At 41.7% G+C, this 19167-nt stretch overlaps 1 protein-coding gene across 1 annotated transcript; it reads left to right on the top strand.

Annotated features, from left to right (window-relative positions):
* Positions 1-5124: 5124 nt before the first annotated feature.
* On the top strand, positions 5125-18561 carry LOC116836509 (uncharacterized). The gene is made up of 3 exons (XM_032800156.2): positions 5125-5732; positions 17254-17373; positions 18458-18561. The coding sequence occupies exons 1-3, from the start codon at positions 5324-5326 to the stop codon at positions 18559-18561; spliced, it is 633 nt and encodes a 210-aa protein (XP_032656047.1). The 5' UTR covers positions 5125-5323.
* Positions 18562-19167: the final 606 nt, after the last annotated feature.

Raw genomic sequence — 19167 nt, 5'->3', positions numbered from 1 at the left:
AAAGTAATACGAGCTGTAATGTAGGCAGGTTTTAATAATTGGAGACCAACTTATACTAGTTACTGGTAACCATTCTTTACCGAGTATGTCTCTTGTAGCAATGGATAAGGATGGCCAATAGGTGGTGCTAATGTTATAGTCAAAGTCAATATTTGTATATTTAATTATACAAATCACTTTGCTTTAAAGAAATATTGCTAAGCTTGTGAGCCTATTGGGAGAACTTAATGAAAGTAAATGGAATTTTTCAAGTCTTCGGGAATTTCTTCAGGGCCAATAGCATATTTAGAGTGACCAGACAGCAAGTGTGAAAAATTGGGACAGAGGATGGGAGGTAATAGGAGCCTATATAAGAAAAAGACCCAAAAATCGGGACTGTCCCTATAAATTTGGAACATCTGGTCACTCTAAGCATATGAGATACTGTGCAGAGGCCAGCATCGTCAGTTTTTTCCAGAGTAACTAGTAATGTTGAGTGCTTCCTGTTTTGGGTTCTTAGCATTTTTTTTTCTGGCACCTCTGTTGCATAGTAACTTGCTGTTTCATTTACCTTTTCCCACACAGGCAGAAGTGACCAGTAGTGATTTCCAGAACATGCTCACTAGAATTAGAATCTCTGTATCCGGAGAGAAAAGAATGTGAGTTATTTGTGAAATGACTTTTTCTGTGAAAAATTGTGATGAAATGAAATGTTTTCCATTGGTGTCAAAGTTTTTCAGGTTTCTGTTAAAAGAAACCCTCCCCTGAGAAAGCCCCATCATATTCATTATCCAAAACTGAAAAAAACCAACAATTTTCAGTTTTTCAAAAAAGGCAAATTTTTGACAAAACAGATATTTTTGCAAAAAATTTAGTCAATGTCACGCTATCTGGAGTGGCTCACAAGTTAGACTGTTAGAAAACAGAGCAGACACCCCAAGCTGGTGGCGTGTTCTATAATTAGGTTTCACCAAGCCAAATAACAACTGTGAACTCCTGGATCACTGTACCAGTCTTACCTTGGAGTCACAGACAGTCCTCTTAGCCTCTCCAGTCTATCTGCCACCCAGACAAACTGGACTTTGTGATAAAATGTCACAAACCAAAAATCACACCACACCAAGTTTCTCTCAGTCCCCAAAGTCCAGTCATTTACCCCAGACCAAATGGTATGCCAGATTTTACACCAAAGACAATGCTGGCAGCCAATTCTATAGTAAACTAAAGATTTATTAGCTAAGAAAAAAGAATGAGAGTTACTGAGTGGTTAAAGCGGGTAAAATATATGTACAGCTAAATTACAGTTTGTAATTCTAAATTCTAATTTCTCAAAAGTCTTTTATGGTACCCAAATTGTCTCTGCGGATCTCTGCTTTGCATCTGGTACACTTCCCTATAAGAGTCCAAATAGTTCGGAGATGAAAGCTCTTTCTTTGAATTCATTCTTATATCTTCTTCTGACAAAAGAAAAGCTGACTGTGTCTCTCCCATGTAGGCTTTCCCTTTTATGACAATGAGTAAGGAATGCACTTAGTCTTTTGACCTCCGACCATCATAATGGCCACTTGCTTTGAAATTAGCATTTTCTGTTAAAGTCCCTAATCCTTCATTAGCATTTCACACAATATCTTTGATGGCTTATTTAGGCACAGGGGTATAGACAATGTAAAAGTTTGCTATTACATTACAACAGGAGCAGGTAAGTGAAAACAATACAAGTAACATTCCACTAGTTTTCATCAAGTTGAAACCCCTGAACACACTCTTACATTTACACTCATTTTGATCTATACTAATACACAAGTGAATTGGTCTAAGGCCCGGATCTGACCTGGTCTGCCAGCATCACAGTCAAAAATTAATTTTCTGCCAGAAATATGTTTTACCAGACACTTTGACGACCTCTAAAGATAACTTTACAATTCTGGAATTATAGTAGTGTAGAAAACAATACATCTCTCATTCTCCAAATGTGGGATTTCCCCCCACCCTGCTAAAACTACACCAGTCTGTGTACTGCATCTGTGCTGGATTTAATGACCAATACCAAGTGACCCATTAGTGTCATAGAGCATTCACTTCTCTCTCTTGTAGGTTGCAAGATATCTGATCTTAAAGCTGTGATGTTATTAAATATAAAGTGTTTATAGAGATTGCTAAGAGTCATTATTTAATTAGAGTTATCAGATGTGCTCTGACTGCTTGCACAAACATGGAGAACAATTATCACATTAAAAAATGTATAAGTAACACAATACCAGCAAATTAGACTGTGACCCAGATCCTGCAACGTATTTAAGTGTCTAACTCCCATTGAAATCAATGGACTTTTTCTTTGAGGATCTGGGCCTGTAAACTCATCAGGGCAGGGATTATGTCTTATGATGTGTGTATATAGTATTTAATTGGGACTTGATCTGAGTTGGAGCTTCTAGGCTTTACTGTAGTCCAAATAATAAATAATAATAATAGACAATCCTTGGCTATGTACTGCAAAACCCTGCTAAGTACAACCTTTCCCCTCAAGACAAACCTGGGGAAATAGAAAACTTTGCGGAATGTCATGGAAGTAATACAATACAAACTCCAGTACAACAAAGAGAAAGTTCTGGGGTGAAATCCTGGCCCTATTAAAGTCTATGGCAAAAGTTCCATTGATTTGAATGTGGCTAGGATTTCACCCCTGGACTGATGGTCTCATGCAGAGGAATCTGATTTACAGGGTGAAGTATAAAAAAGCTCTCATACTTTCAAAAAACAATTTGTTTTTAAGTTACACAGCAACTCCATAATACAGTCGATGGGATGAGTGGAGCCTATCAGAAATTTTCTGTCCAAATAAATGAACAGAAAGTGGCTTTTTGACAAAATAGAAGGTCCTGCAAAAAATAATAATCCCTTTTCATTCAAAAAAACTTCAGGGTTTAAATACAAAACATAAAACATTTCAAAACGGAAACATTTGGGGTTTTTAGCAAGGATGGACAAACAAAAGATTTGTTTGGTTTTGGTGTCCTGGGATTTTTAATCAAAACACCAACGTTAAAAAAAAAAAAAAAAAGAAGTGACTGCAAAAATTGAAGTTTGCTTTGCAAGAAGAAAAGAATTTTCTGACCAAGTCTAGTAAAGAGATACAAAGATCTGAATGGCCCCCATTTAGGATGATGTGCTACCTACTAGTGGCTTCGCCATTTGTAAGTACATAGTACATTAATTTAAATGAGAATTGGACATTTGAAGGCCGTAGGAAGCTTTGACTACCTCATCATATAAAAAGATAAATACACACACATATGCCAGTGTGTGCAAATAGTGCTTAGCTTGCACATAAGAGAAAATACACACAAGAAACTAATGGAAATGGCTTGCTGCTAAATATATATGGTTAGTTAACAAGCTGTGAAGCAAGTATTTGCATAATAGCACAGTGGATAAGTCCTGGGAAAATAACTCATAGATTCTAGGACTGGAAGGGATCTTGAGATGTCATCAAGTCCAATTCCCTGCCCTCATGGCAGGACCAAATACTGTCTAGACCATCGCAGATAGACATTTATTTAACCTACTCTTAAATATCTCCAGAGATGGAGATTCCACACCCTCCCTAGGCAATTTATTCCGGTGTTTAACCACCCTGACAGTTAGGAACTTTTTCCTAATGTCCAACCTAAACCTCCCTTGCTGCAGTTTAAGCCCATTGCTACTTGTTCTATCCTTAGAGGCTAAGGTGAACAAGTTTTCTCCCTCCTCCTGATGACACCCTTTTAGATACCTGAAAACTGCTATCATGTCCCCTCTCAGTCTTTTCTTTTCCAGACTAAACAAACCCAATAAGTGCAGTTCATGTTTACAGTTTGCTCCTCCCAGGTTTCCCCGCATTTATGACTCTGCTTGTTTGGATTTGACAGGGATGTGACTTCCCAGGCTTCCATCTCCTATTTACACGCTCATTCTTGGCAAATGCACCTAACGTGCCACAGCCTGCCTTGCTGTGAAGCCTTCAGCAACATTTCCCTGGGACCATCCCTATGCATTCTTGCAGGAAGGGAAGAGGAAAGGCCTAAAAGTCAATATAATGCTCGTAGGTCTGTCCACTCTCTGCTGGTCTCCAATAAACAACAATGCTCCTAAATTTGCCTTGGAAGATTTTTTTTTAAAATCAGGGTCATGTTTAAAAAGTGCTTTATCAGAAACTGGGAATTCTGAGTTAGGAGCATAGGAACTGTCTTCTTGGATCAGAGCAGTGACCCATCTAGCTCATAGCATGTCTTCAATACTGGCCAGCACCAGCTGCTTCAGAGAAAGGGGTAACAATCCCTGCAGCAGGCAGTTATGGGAAAACTGGTCTGTAGGAAAAGTTGCCTCCTGATCCCTACAAAGATTGGGGTGCCCTGAAACATGAGAGTTTCTATCCATTCCAGAATTCATTAATTTAAAAATATATATTTACCGTAACAATGCTGGATAGTCTTATTGTTCAGATAAATGTCTGGCCATTTTTTGAATTTTGCTAAGTGCTTGGCCTCAGACATGGCAATGAGTCCCACAGACTAATTATATACAGCCTGAAAAAGTATTTCCTTTAATTGGTTTTAAATATACTCCCTGTCAATGTCAGTGGATGGCCCCTTGTTAATGTACTATGAGTAGTGCAGAGAAGAGCCCAGCCTACCTTCTCTATACCAGTTATTAGGGTATATAACTTTCTCGTGTTCCCACTTACTCATCTCCTCTCTAAGGTAAATTAGCCACTAGCAAAATTTTCATGTTTGGAAAGTCCCCCCGGATAGGAGGCAAAATGTTCTCCACGTAGGATATTTTACAACTAAAACAAAATTGATTGCGTACGGGGAAAATCTCAGTACTGTTCTCTTGGGTTTTAGCCAGATTTACTGCAGAATAGGGAGTGATAGATTTAAGCATACCAATAAGATACTGGGAATATTGCAGCTCTTATAATTCTACCTGAGCCTTCCACAATTTCTCTCTGACACAGTATTTCAGAAAAAGCTCCTGAAAAGATCCATCACTGGCCCTGGCGGAGACTTGTTTGTAATTCCCCTGTGAACAGAATTCTTAGATTTCAACCTCCTAGATCACGAAGTGTACAATGTAGCAATGTCAACTATCATGAGTCACTCAGTCATCTGCTGAAATGTATACAGTTTTGAAATCATATTTCTTGTTCTATCCAAACAATGATTCATCCTTCTAGTGAAGCTGTGGCTTGCCTCTGCATGTTTTGCAATGCTGGCTGGCTTCATAATAGCTTAACTGCGTGCTGTGACTCCTACCAGATTTCTCGGCAAACATCTGAGCGAGGAGCAGGCTAATTCTTTAAACAATGGCATTCGTTTTTAGACAATTCTTCCTGGTAGCTGCAGATTTAATGCTTGCCTTGGTCCTCTCCTGCTTCCTTTATGCTTTCGTGTGCATCTGCACAGCATTCCTCACCTGCTTTGTCATCGTTTTCTCCTTGGGGATTGTGAAGAAAATGGAGAGAAATATTGACATAAAAGGGAGAGCCGATGTGATTCTAGTGTCCAACAGCTCCATCGGACGGACGTTTGCCAGGAACCTGGACAAGGCAGGTTTCAGAGTGTCTGCTGCATGCTGGCCACCTGAAAGAAAGTGGGCAAAGGTTCTGAAGGAGGAGTATTCTCCAGACATGAAGCTGGCACAACTCCCTATAACTGAGGACGAGTATAAGATGACAATGAAAACCTTGATAGAAAAGCACTTATCTCTGAAAGGTAATATTTAGGGCAAGACTGTGGATTATCGCAATATTAGAAATGACCCAAAGACCACATGTCTGTGTGAGGGTCCCACGTTACCAGCAAACTAGGAATGCAATGATACTGTAAGCTTAGACCTCTAGGTATATTTATTGTTTTCCATTTTGTTCTGCTTAGACGAGGAAAACAGACTCATCAGTTTCACTGCTAGTTCACATGCACTAAAGGGCAAACTCTGCCCTAGCACTTGTGGAGATAGGGCGGCCAGACAGCAAGTGTGAAAAATCGGGATGGGGGTGGGGGGTAATAGGAGCCTATATAAGAAAAAGACCCAAAAATCGGGAGTGTCCCTATAAAATCGGGACATCTGGTCACCCTAGCAGCAGGATTGGTAGCAGTTCCACTGCACCAGTTGTGAGCAGCCCAAGGAATGAAAGGGATTGAGCCATTTGTTGTGCAGATTCTCTGCTCCTGCATTCCATGGTAGATGTGCACATAGGCATAGAGGGCGGGGGTCACCTCTGCAGAGGTAAGGTTGACAGGCTGGGAGAAAGAGCAAGAGATTCAAGAGGTTTGGTCAGTGCCCTAGGCAAAGGCAACCTGCCTGGCTTTTGTTACACAGATCCAAAACGTGGGGGGAGGATGGGGGAGCGGGCCATGTTAGATCCTCAGCCAAAGCACTGCTGGCTACAAGATTGCAGTTGGCTAACACCTGCAGGTGGCTAAAAGATTGCAGCATTTTGCTTTCTGATCTGGACCTCACCACAATTATCCATGGCTGCGTTGTCGCCAGATTAAATGACATGGGGGCTAAACTTGAAGACAATTCATAAACGTCACCTGGGACTGGCAGAGGCGGGCAGGCTGTTGAGGTGCATTTCTCTCAGAGAACACACAACACCTGTGCTTGGAAATCTGCCAGTGTGTTTCTGGATGCAATTTTTAAAAGTCCCAGTAGTGAACTACAAAGTGCTAAAGAATTGGGGCCCTGGTTACGCCAACACCCAGAGGCAGATTAAGGTTTCATGGGGCCCTGGGCCAGAGCAAGCAGGGGGCCCCTACCCATGCCTTCTGCCTGCAATTCTGCCCCCCGACTACCCCTTCCCCCCCATGGCCCTGTCCCTGTTCCAACCATGTGCTGGCCCCATTCCGCTCGTCCTGTAGCCTGCAACCCATTCTCTCCTTTCTGCCCTCCCCCCACAATACCGGAGAGGCTCTGCCCCCCCGCCATGGTCCTGGGGCCACGGCAGAGAGTGAGAGCTCCCCAGTCCTGAGGCCACGGCAGGGAGTAAGAGCTCCTCCAGTCCCAGAGCCGCAGCTGGGGTCTGGACATTGAGGTTTCCCCCACCCCGCCCATCACTTCTGCTGGGGAACGGGGTTGGGGTGCAGGGGCTTCTCCCACCCCAGCTGCCTGGCGCTGTTACCTAGGTTGGAGCATGGGGCCTTGCGGTGCAGGGGCTTCCCCTGCCCCAGCTGCCTGGTGCTGTTACCTAGGTTGGGGCACAGGGGCTTCTGCCAGGGATCGGGGTTGGGGCATGGGTGGGGGCATTTTTCTGGAGCCTCCCAATTGGCTGGGGCCTCTGGGTATGGGTCGTGTTGGCCCAGTGGCTAATCCGCTGCTGGCAACACGGTCTCTCTCGTTGTTACTGTAAGAGTTAAGAACAGCAAAAGTGTTTGGTTAACAGTCCCTCCGTTTAAATCTGAGGGGTTTGGCAGTGAGATTTTGAGCAAGGGCTAATCAGCTCTGGAACTTACTTCAGCGATTGGTTGGCAGAACCCGATATTGCAAGGTTTCTTCATGCTCTCGGCTCTATGTAGCCAGGAGGGGTGTTCAATCAAAGAGGGAGAATTTTATTTTTATGTTTGAGGGGAAGTATCCATTCTAATACAGGCACCAGGCCTGCTGAATTTGAATGGATCTTTGTAAGGGGTTGTACATGTGGCTAGTGGTTTAGGTAGACGCCTCATTAGAAATCAAAATACACAAATAAAATTCAAAAATATCTAGGGGTATAATAGTTGATACTAACAAACATTTTTGGAAGGGATATGAAACCTCAAACTTCAATGTTGATGCAATCTTTAACTATTAGAGATCAGGAGACAAGTTTTGGCTCCCACAAAGCAAGAAGGATGTTGATAAATTGGAGAGGGTTCAGAGGAGAGCCACCAGAATGATAAAAGCATTAGAAAACATGCCTTATAGTGATAGCCTCAAGGAACTCAATCTATTTAACTTAAAAAAAAAAGGTTAAGCAGTGTCTTGATTACAGTCTATAAGTACCTACATGGGGAACAAATATTTAATAACGGGCTCTTCAGTCTATCAAAGACAGGTGTAACACAATCCAATGGCTGGAATTTGAAGCTAGACAAAGTCACATGTAACGTAAACCTGTATGGAATTGTTGGGTATTTTATTAAATTAACCAGATGCCTTGGTCACGTTGCAATCGGTGCAGGAGTCCTCATGGGTTTATAAACTCTACCAGAATCCCTGCAAGCATTATGATCTCCAACGGTGTTGCTGTAGGTCCAATATGCTTTGCTAAAGTCTGTAAATATTTTGGGACAAATCCTCAATGACATTAGTGAGCAGTTGCTTGTACCAGTAGTCCTATTGACAGCAGTGTGTGTATAGTATGACTATTTACCATCATCTCCAGATAAGGAGAATGCCTCATGTAAGGTAGCCATTTTGTCTAAGGAGGAGGGGAAGATATAATCAGTCTACATGGCTAATAAGTTTCTTCATGTCTTAAAAAAGAACCAGGAGTCCTTGTGGCACCTTAGAGACTAACAAATTTATTTGAGCATAAGCTTTCGTGGGCTAAAACCCACTTCATCAGATGCATGCAGTGGAAAATAGAGTAGTAAGGTATATATACTTAAGAAATTAGTCATGCAATTTTTTTCAGAAGGGGAGCTGGATACATACCTCAAGCTAGTGACACTCAATTATCCAGGTGCCTTTTCATACTGGAAAAAAGGCAGCATTACATAGACATCACACAATTCATATGAGCAGGCAAGCAAGTGGGTAAGTTCTATGGCCTGTGTTATGAAGGAAGTCAGACTTGATGATCAGAGTGGTCCCTTCTGGCCTCAAAATTCATGAATCTGTCAAGATTTGATGCTAAGATCATGCAAGGAGCAATTCTAGTTAAAGATATGCTTGCATATGTCCTGTGTCATGCATGAATGCTCCAGCTCCTTGTGCTGACATGTGTTGCACATTCCTGTATTTCTCTACATGCATTCAATTTTGCCAGTCCCCAGTGTTCAGAAAAACATGAGTTAGGTGCCCCAAAATTATGAGACTGGCTTAAAAATAATAATTTTTTTAAAAAGAAATGTTGGGTTCTTTTTATTTGTCTTCTGGCTTTTGAGCCTTTAGGGTGCACTCGGGTCAGCTTTTCAAGTTTTTCTCTGCAACCATGAGAGCTAGAAACATGTTTCTTTTAGAGAGAGAGAGAGAGTCTCACCAAATCACACACCTCCAGGGGCTGGGGGTCTAAGAAAAACATTCAGTATTACAAGAGTTGCTGACCCTGGGTATGAATGATCTGGGATCCAGCTGTTAGAGAGACTGCTGCTACTCCTGTTTGTGCTGTTGTCTAGACATATTGCCTAGAACTGTTGTCTCTTGTTTTATGACCTTCAATGCTGGCTGCAAAGTGAAGCCTTGAGGGTAGCACAGGAAACCAAGTTAAAACTGAGATGATTCTTAAAGCTTAATATGGATGTGAAGCAGCCCCTCCCCACTGCAGAAAAGATACAGGCAAAACAAAACACAATTCTTGCCTATTAGCTTGACTAATTCCTATAGTGCTTGTCACAGTGTTACCCAGCCATCCTAAATACAGGAGTTAAGGAACAATATGTAAAGGGTTAGTCAAATACTAAATGAAAATCAGTAATTGTTGCATCCTGCCCTGGCTTTTGCCAAGTCCAGCAAGTTCCAGAGGCGGCAGCTCTCAAGCAAGAGCACTCTGCTAACATGCAGTTCTCAGATTTCTCAGATGATCTTAATGGCCAGGGCAGGGTACTGGGTGAAAGATGGTTTCAGATAATCCAATCCCAGACTGTTCGGATTTTAAAGATCATCATGTGCGGCTTGAATGGTATCCTGTGCAGATCTGAGCACAAGTGTCATGCATCCATGCTGGCCAGTGTCGCTCAGAAGCTGGGAACTTGGGCTCTGATCCTGCAGTGAGCTCCCTGTGGGCAGATCCCCATGGAGCCCATTGACTTCAGCAGGGCTCGGAGTGTGTGTGTACACAGCACTCCACAGCGTAGAGCTGACTGTGGGATCAGGGCCTTGCATTCTACTTCTGTTGGAGCTTCTGGGGAGACTCCAGGGGGATCACCAAAGAGACCACTTTGCAGTGTTTTATACAGAAGATCCCAGCCGTTTCTGTGTTCTAGGATAGCTCATTTCCTCAGATGGTTCATTCCTTCTCCATGTATTGCTTTCTGTTGTTGCATTTCTTATACCAGCCTTTTCCCTGGCTGTCCCTAAACATCCTCAGCCTCTTGAGAGGTCCCCTCTTTTCTTTTCTCCTCCATACTCTTTATTCATTCTGCTTTTTTCACATTCTGGGCCAAACACCACCAACATATTCTGTGTGTCAGTCCTGAGACCCCCATGCAGTTGCACGGGATGGCAGACTGTCCCTTGGGGTTTGATTCACTTTCCTTCAGCTTCTGTCAGTCCTATTCTGATTTATTTAATTAGTTTCATTTTCCAATTTCACACTCATTCCCTCTCCCTCGTACAGTGTTTTCCTCTCATTTTTCTCCACTGTACTCTATTTCTTCTTCACACAGCTTTCCATATTGCTCATGCAACTTTTTCCCATCACTCACCTAATTGCTGCTTTCTTCTTCCTCAGTGCCTAAGTCTCTTTCATTCAAAATACCGTAGGATTTATAATATTCAACACCTGTAGTGCTTTATGTCTTCTGAATACGTTCAGGACATAGTTGCAGCGAAATATTAGCCCCACTGAAGTTAACAGCAAGACTTCAGTAGGGGAAGGAGTGTATGAATATGATGTATGAATTTGGGGGTCCCAAATCATTGACCACCTGTTTCACTCTGCTCATCTAATAAATAGAGATTGGCAATACCTACCTCACAAGGGTATTGTAGACATTAATTGAGTTAACATCTAAATAGTCTGGAGCCCCATTATCTGACAGACCATCTCTCATCCTGTACTCCATCACAGTGGTTAAAAACAATTGGGATGTGCTTATTGTCAGAACCTAAGTCTGAGGACTCCATTGGCCACAAGTGACGTGGCCAAGGCCATATAGTAATTCACTGGAAGAGCTGTCATGAGCCCTGAGGAACTGCTGGCTTCTAGCCCCATGCTCAAGCCACTGGACCATCCACACCTCTCTGAAAGGACAAGCTGTTCTTGTAATATTAGTTTGTCACTGATACCATGCTTTCATCTGCAAGGCTCCCTTCCCCCTTGTGCCATCCCTTTTCTGATTAGTCATACAATTAAAGACTGTGGAGTTGCTCTCATGATTAAGGATCTGAGGGATGAAGCCTTTATGGTGATTCAGTCCTGGTAGTCAAGTAATAGACATTATGACTGAATAAGGCAAAAGAAATCCTGTATTAAAGAGTGCTGCATAACTTGCTGCACACAATGGGAGTGCACCTCTGAAAATGAGGCCCTTTTCACAAGCAAGTTATGGAATATCAGGATTAGAAGGGAGCTCATCTTGTCCAACCCCCTGCTCAAAGCAGGACCAATCCCCAGACAGATTTTTACCTCAGATCCCTGAGTGGTCCTCTCATTGATTGAACTCACAACCCTGGGTTTAGCAGGCCAATGCTTAAACCACTGAGCTATCCCTGCCCCCCAAGGAATGGGGGGGGGGGGCACTTGGAGGTGTAAATACTAGTAGCTAGGATTTATAACTTCCTATTTATGCCCTTAATATATGTGTATGTACAAACATTATGCACTGATCTTTGAAAATTGGACCCACACCTATAATACCTCTCTGCCTCACAGGTGTGTTGTGAGCAGTGTGTGTGAGGCACTCAGATACTACAGAGACTACAGCCATATAATAACATAGCTAGAGCTGACTGTACTATTCTCAGCTGTTGCAAAGCCATGGAAGTCGATCTGTTTTAGGACAGCATGTGTTCTGGATGGTGCTTTCCATCCAAAGCATTTTTAAAGGCATCTGAGCATGATACACTTTTTGCCATATTTATTTAGGGTGAGATTTTCAGAAGTCCCTAAGAAATTTAGACATCTAACTCCCATAGACTTTTAATTGGAGTGCAGCCCTTAACTCCCTTAGGGGCTCTTGTAACTACCTCTCAAATTTAAAAATATACTCCACTGAAATAGCCCCCCCTTCTTGAGCTCTAAGAGCCCTGGACAGGAGAGTAAACACACAATTTAAAAATAGTTAAAAGCAGCAAGAGCAGTGGGCAGAGCCAATATGGATCAGAAGCTCCCATCCCTCCCTGAAGAAAAATCACACCTGCAACTGCTTCAGCCCTCCTCCGATTCCTGCTCAGACAGATGTACTCTGCAGCCCGCCACCCAGCTGAGAATGCTCTGTTGGCAGTCCCATCTTGTATCCTGGGGGTGGGGGAGTCTGGTTGAAGCATCGCCCCCGATGTCTGACATGGCAGCATGTAGCTTCACTGTATAAGATGAGAAGTGAGAACGACACCATTGCTTTTTTGGAAGGCTCCAGCAAAAGGTACCTTGAATGAAACCTCTGCTAGCTGGCGCTTCCAGTCAGTGGGAGTGGGTTTACAGGCCTAAGCATCCATCCAGACTTCATCCTGTAAAAGGTTGAGTCACTTGTTAGTACTCACCACCTCATAGGATCATAGATTTTAAGGCCAGATGGGATATTTGTGATCATCTAACCTGACCTCTGGCCTGTATTACACAGGAGAATTTCACCAAGGTGTCAAAAGGAGCTAGGAGGAGAACTGTGAACAAGGCAAATTGTGAAGTGAGCCAAAAAAGGTTTTTTTTGTCGTAAAGCTCTGCAGATACCTGCAAGCTCGATGCAATAGGAATGTGTGCCCTAGGTGAATACCACCTAATTAGAGCGGGAAAACTTCTTTTAAATTTAAAAACAGTTTAGATGGAAAATTGTCAACCAGCTCTAACCCAGAAGCATTTTTACATAATTAATGTCATTAATGCATAATAAGAATTGGTGGTTGATAAATACCTCATGACTATTATGGAATTTATTTTTTTTAAAAAACTTCTGTGTAGTTTTTTTTTTTTTAAATTACTGTACTGAATTTCTAGGTATAACTAGTAAACTGTTTTTCTGAGATTTATTGTGCTGCAAACTCCCACGTAACAAACCCAGACAGCAGAATTATTGAGGCCTTTTCAATAAGACGAGACCGGCATGAACAAATTCCCCTTCAGTATTCTAGTAACTGCAGTATATTGGATTAGGTCTGACCTGCAGACAACTCATTCCCGGGAGCCTCTCTGTTGGAGTGAAATTGTTCCTCTATTTTCCTAGAAAAGTCATGTGAGGAATTGCCTCAGAAGTACAGTATGTGGTATTGCGGTTCTTAAAGATATTAGGCGAGAGCCAGATCTTCAGCTGGTGTAAACTGGCCAAGTTCCATTGACTTCAGTAAAATGATGCCCGTTTATTCCAGTTGAAAGGTTGACCCGCTGTTTGCCGGAGGAGGCAGCTCTTTGTCAAGTTGTTGAATGATGTGTACACATGAAGAAAGTTTTGCCTATTAAAAATTTTGAGTTTCATCAATGGTAAAGGAAAATGCAAAATGATAAACTTCCTAGATTTTACTCTTGTCTGTAGCTGGTTGGATTATTTTTACTGATAACAAATTATCCAAAAGATTGACCTTCTTTCTGCTTATGAACAACGCATCCTGACAGGTGTGACTGCATTTGGTATTCAGAAATATTCAAAGAATAGTTTGGCCAAATAATTTAAAAGCTAGGATCTGTTTGAAGCCTCTTCTTTTTGACTATTTGATAGTCAGTGTGTGAAACGGACCACCTAGGTCACATGGTATTGTTCCTGATCCCTGATTGGATGGATTAAATTCTTTACACAGAAGAATTCATAAATAAATAATAGCGATTAACAAATTGTAAATAATGAATTAGCAAGCACACTTGTTCCTGCACAAATATCACACCTTTCTTCACAAGCACACATCTATTCAAATGGGAAAAAATTCTCCCCTGAACAGAGAGCCTAGACGAGACATCTGCACCACCAACCACTTCATCCCTAAAGACATGCTAACAGATCATATTGCCCAGAGAGTTTTGGTTTTGCAACCAAAAGGTCCTTCTCTGTTAATAGTGCAGTATTATCGCTATAAGTCCAAACACCGCCAACCAACTTAGAAATGGACGGAAATGTACTTAAATGGCATAATCAAATTAATTGAGATGTAGTTAATGCAGAGCTAAAACTGGGTTCAGGACTACACCTGCCCCTTTGCGTCACTGCCAATACTTGTGGTTTTGCATTTACCTTTAAAATAAAGTTTCTCTTTGCTGTGGCCGTGTGAAAGAGTCACACAAAGAACTGGGGAAACTGACTGACTATTGAGTGATAAGAGTGAAACTGACTATTAGAACTGATCGAAAATTGGAAAATTTCCATCTCAATTTCAATTTTGCAAAACCACATTTTCTGTCAACCCCCTTCCCCCAACCAACCAACCAAACATTGATAGAAGATTCTTGACCGGCTGTACTGACTATACTCAGAGTGCTGCTTTAATGCACAACGCAAATAAACTAAAAAACAGGGAAACATTTCTCCCCCGTCCCTAAAACCCAGTTTCTTTCAGAAACAAGAGATGTTTGTTTTTTACCTACCTAACAATAGTAGGTAAAAAACAAAAGGCTGCAGACAGAACTATGACTTTTACATTGATAGCGTCCCTTTCAAAAGCTACAATTATAGTAATAGAAAATAAAGCCACATGAAGTTAGGATGATGAAGTGACACAGCTTAGATCACAATATACAAATGTAGGGAAATTCCAGGTTAAGGCTGTAACCCAGCTCTTAACTCACACCCCTTTCTATCGACTGGGCTTTGCTCTAAATAAAATGCATCAGAGGGTTCACTTTCTAGCTGCATTTCTCTCTTTTAGCCTTCTCCGAGGCAGCTCCTCCAGAATTTTTATTCGTGAGCCGTAACACCAGAGAGTAGGGCATGTCTGGTTGCATCAGTCATGTTGAGCTACATGATCTAAAATAATACAACATGACAGACACCACAGCCAAGAGGTGGGAGAGGCGTGTGTGTGTGTGTGTGTGTGTGTGTGTAAGTAAGATACTTTAAGTCAAAGCTCAGTTTTTCTGAGAAAGAAAAGGAGCAAAATATCAAATGTGCTTGGGCAGAATAGTCTGGGGCCGGGGGAAATCTGCCCATTAACTCCAGGTGGTATGCACAGTGGGCAACAGGCATGTTTGGTGGAATAATAATAAATCCCAACTAATACTTTGCTGAAAAGCACAATACTGTATATCTCAAAGCACATGACAGTTGAAGATAAGTATTACTGACCCTATGTAAGTACGATGGTGATGGATACAGCTGCCAGGGAAAGCTAAACTACAGGTTAGCCCAAAGTCCGGTCCTAAGGGCAACCTCAGTGCCACAACAGGATTCAAAACAAGAGGAAAGTGACTCCTATCATTTGCTATCAGCCACCACAGGCCTTTACAGCTTTCGACAAACTAGGAGGGAAGAGAATACGCTCTTCCTCGGGTACCTTTCCTAGGCCGCTTGCCAGGTCCCCCTAGAAGCACTTTCCACAAGGCCTTATTTCTACTCCCCACTCACTTTCTGAGGGTGAGCCAGGAGAACTCCTTTTATTGTCTCCAGCAGGGAATCACGGGTTGACCAGCTGATTGCTTACCATCATGTGCCCTGTCTGGAGACTGCAATGCCCAGTAACTCCTGGACTTAAAGGGGAAATGTTGCCATAACAGACATACCGACTGAGCCTGTTCTTAGAGATCAGTGCTTTGTTACATTCTCAAAGTCAACCAGGAGTCCGGTGGCACCTTAAAGACTAACAGATTTATTTGGGCATAAGCTTTTGTGGATAAAAAAACACTTCTTCAGATGCATGGAGTAAAAATTACAGATGCAGGCATTGTTATATTGACACATGAAGAGAAGGGAGTTACCTTACAGGGCCAATTCACTCAGGGTAGATGTGGCCCACTCCCAATAACTGATGAGGAGGAGCCACTGGACTCCTGCTTGATTTTGTGGATACAGACTAACACGGCTACCTCCTGATACTTGTTACATCCTGTTCCACAGACAGAAAAACAGAAATACAAAGAGCTTAAATGACATCGCCAGTCAACGGGTACATCAACACAGCAGCAGGAAGATGCAATTCCCAGCTAGAGTAGACATACATGCTAGCTCCTCTTCGGCTAAAAATACTAGTGTGGCCGCAGTGACATGGACTAACCACCCAAATTCATACCCAGGGTGTCAGGTGGGATTGTCCTTGGGTGGCTAGCCCAAGCCATGGCCTGTCCTGCCATGGTCACACTGCTATATTTAGTGAACTAGTTTGAGCAGAACTACCTCATATATGTCTGCCTGCACTGGGAATTACACTTCCCAGCTGCTATGTAGACGTACTCAAGAGGACTCAGCTGCTGACTCCATTCCTGTGCTTTGTGGAGTTTCAGCCATTTTAACCAGGACTGAATTTGTGCCAGTATGTCGTGTAGATATGGCTTATATATTGTTACATGGGAAAAAGCAACTTCTTAACTAGGGGGACTGCAGGGGGAAAAACCCTGATGATCTTTGAAAAACACCATTTCCATTTGGATGAAATTTTATTCAAGTGGAAATTTTCTGACATTCTCTAGGCCTAAGTTAAATATTTGATAATATTGTTGGATGAACTCACAAGATCCGTTTGATCTTCTATCAGCAATTTGACATCACTTCTCTGGACGGGGCCACATTGGAGTATAATGGACTGCTCTCAATTTTGTATTTATTTTTTCATAATTTATTTTATGCAACATTGGAAATATTTTGAATCAGATGGCTGAAGCTTTTTTGAATTTAAACATTTTTCACGGAATTATTTGAAGATTTTCATAATTTTTTTATTTCCCTTTTTGGCTACAGCTTGTAATAGTAAAGATTTGAAATTTGATGAAATATTTTCATTAAAAGTTTCTATATTTTCTTGCAATACCTTTTCATCATCAGCTCTAATATAAAGTATGTAATGCTAGAACTTTTGGAGAATCGGTATTCCAGCTTGGATCCATGTCTAACTGTGTGTCAGAACGGTTAAGTGTTATATGGCTCAGATTTGCTTCATTTTTTTGTCTAAATGCAGTTGCTATTTGCAATATTTATTTTTAAACAGAGTAGATGTCTCCTTTATTTGTGTGCAGAGCAACATTATGAAATAATAGGAAAATGAATTTTAAAAGTTAACACAGCTCATCTCATGTCAATTTGACAGGCATGTATGGGCTGATGAAGAAGCCTTCGGTCCTGATGTGGGAAGAACAGGAGCCAGACACAAACAGATTCTCTGAGGGAAAAACTTCTTATAAATGGAAGGATGTTTGCATAACTCCCGGTAGGATAAGCTTTAGCCAGTCGAGCACATCTGAATATGTTGCCCCTCTTAGTCCCTCTCTAGACTTGGGGGGGGAAAAGTATTGAAAAAAAAATGTGTACGCCGATTTGTTTTAATGAAGATGGTTTTTAAACATCACTTAGCACCTCTGATGACAGGGTTCAATATCTTGAAAAATATGGTAGCTGTTCCGAGTCAACTTTAGACACCACCCCTCACTACGGTTGACCATAACTAGCTTTGAAAACATTTAAAATCACCCATTTGAAAACACACACATTCTTTTCTAATCTAGGCAAGGCCTTACTGTAATTAGAATTGGCAAATAATTGATTTTGCTGTTCAGTGGCCAAACGGGGTGAGAGGGGGGAGAAATTGATTCAGCTTGAATGAAATGTTTCTTTTAATTCTTGGGTTCCCCCCCTTTTAAGTTAATTCTTGCTAAATTTCAAAACAAAAAGTGGTAACATTTTGTTTTGAAAATATTTGTTTAAAATCATTTTTTTGGCTATTTTTTTTACTCTGGTGGGTTTCCCCCCAGTCAAAACTCTTCTCTGAATTTGACCCAAATTTATAAATAAGTTTAGTCAACCTGACACTTTGTTTTTCAGCAAATAAACTATTAGCTGAGAAAAAATCACCCAGCTCTAGTTTGTAATGTGAGTAAATCATCTAGGGCCCAATCCTCTGAGACGCTGAGTACCTTTGGTTCCCACGGCTGTCATGGTTGTTGACATTTAACCGAATGAGGGTGAAGCACAAGGCACAGAAATTCTCCACAGTCTCAATATCTTAAAGGATCTGGCCTTTATCTGGGGAAGAGTTTTCCTCATGTTTTGTTTTTCATATAGTGGACTAGATAAAAAAATGGTAACACTGTAAGAACTTATCTAGACTAATACTTAGTTTGCAGCAGGCTGAGGTGAAGAACTACCCTGTACTAGTCTGCTGTGCACTAAGGGTATGTCCACATCTGAACTGGGAGGTGGGATTCCAAGCTCACATCTATGCACCTCTGCTAAATCTGCTTGAGCTAGTGTCTAAAAATAGCAGCATGTCCACAGTTGCATTCTTCTCTTTGCAGCCTTCCTAATGGCACTTCTCTTTCTCCCTGTGAACTATGCAGTGACTTTTGCAAAGAAGAAAAGCCAGCAGTTACTTACTAGCCTGCTGAAATCCAAAAACTGACAGGTGAGACATCTTCATCTTACATCCAGCCTGGCAGAGCTAGCTAGACTCCACTCAGGTCACACTCCTGAGCAGACGCTGCCCCAAATTCCAAAAATCAGAGGACTCATCCCAAAAGCTGGGGAGTTCAGACCTGAGGCTATTTTCAACCCTTTTAAAACAGGGGGTGTTTGCAAAATTCAGACCTGGATTTGGTTTTTGATGTCCAGTGCCCCCAAGATCTGTTGGTGTTCAGACTCAGGATTTTGGTTTGGGCTAATCTCGATTATGGGGACTTGAGGCTGCAAAGTACGCTTGAAATTCTTCCTATCCTGTCCTGTCAGGTATCTGTCCTTGCTTTGGAAATTCACTCCTGAAAATTCACTGGGTCTGATTCTGTTCTCTCTTACACCAGTATGAATGAGAAGAAACTTCCCTGGCCTTAACTAGATGTACATTTACAATATTGTTTTAACCTTGTTGATCCTAGGCTATTAGAGAGACAAGGTGGGTGAGGTAATCTCTTCTATTAGACCAATTTCTTTGCTGAAAGAAACAAGCTTTTGAGGACTGAGGGGTCAGATATGGAGTGATCATTTTGTGAAAACTGTTCACTCATCCATGATA

Source organism: Chelonoidis abingdonii, chromosome 3, assembly GCF_003597395.2.
Source record: "Chelonoidis abingdonii isolate Lonesome George chromosome 3, CheloAbing_2.0, whole genome shotgun sequence".
Classification (NCBI taxonomy): Eukaryota; Metazoa; Chordata; order Testudines; family Testudinidae; genus Chelonoidis; species Chelonoidis abingdonii.
Note: the sequence above shows the minus strand (reverse complement) of the source record. Positions and strands in the feature narration are given on the sequence as shown.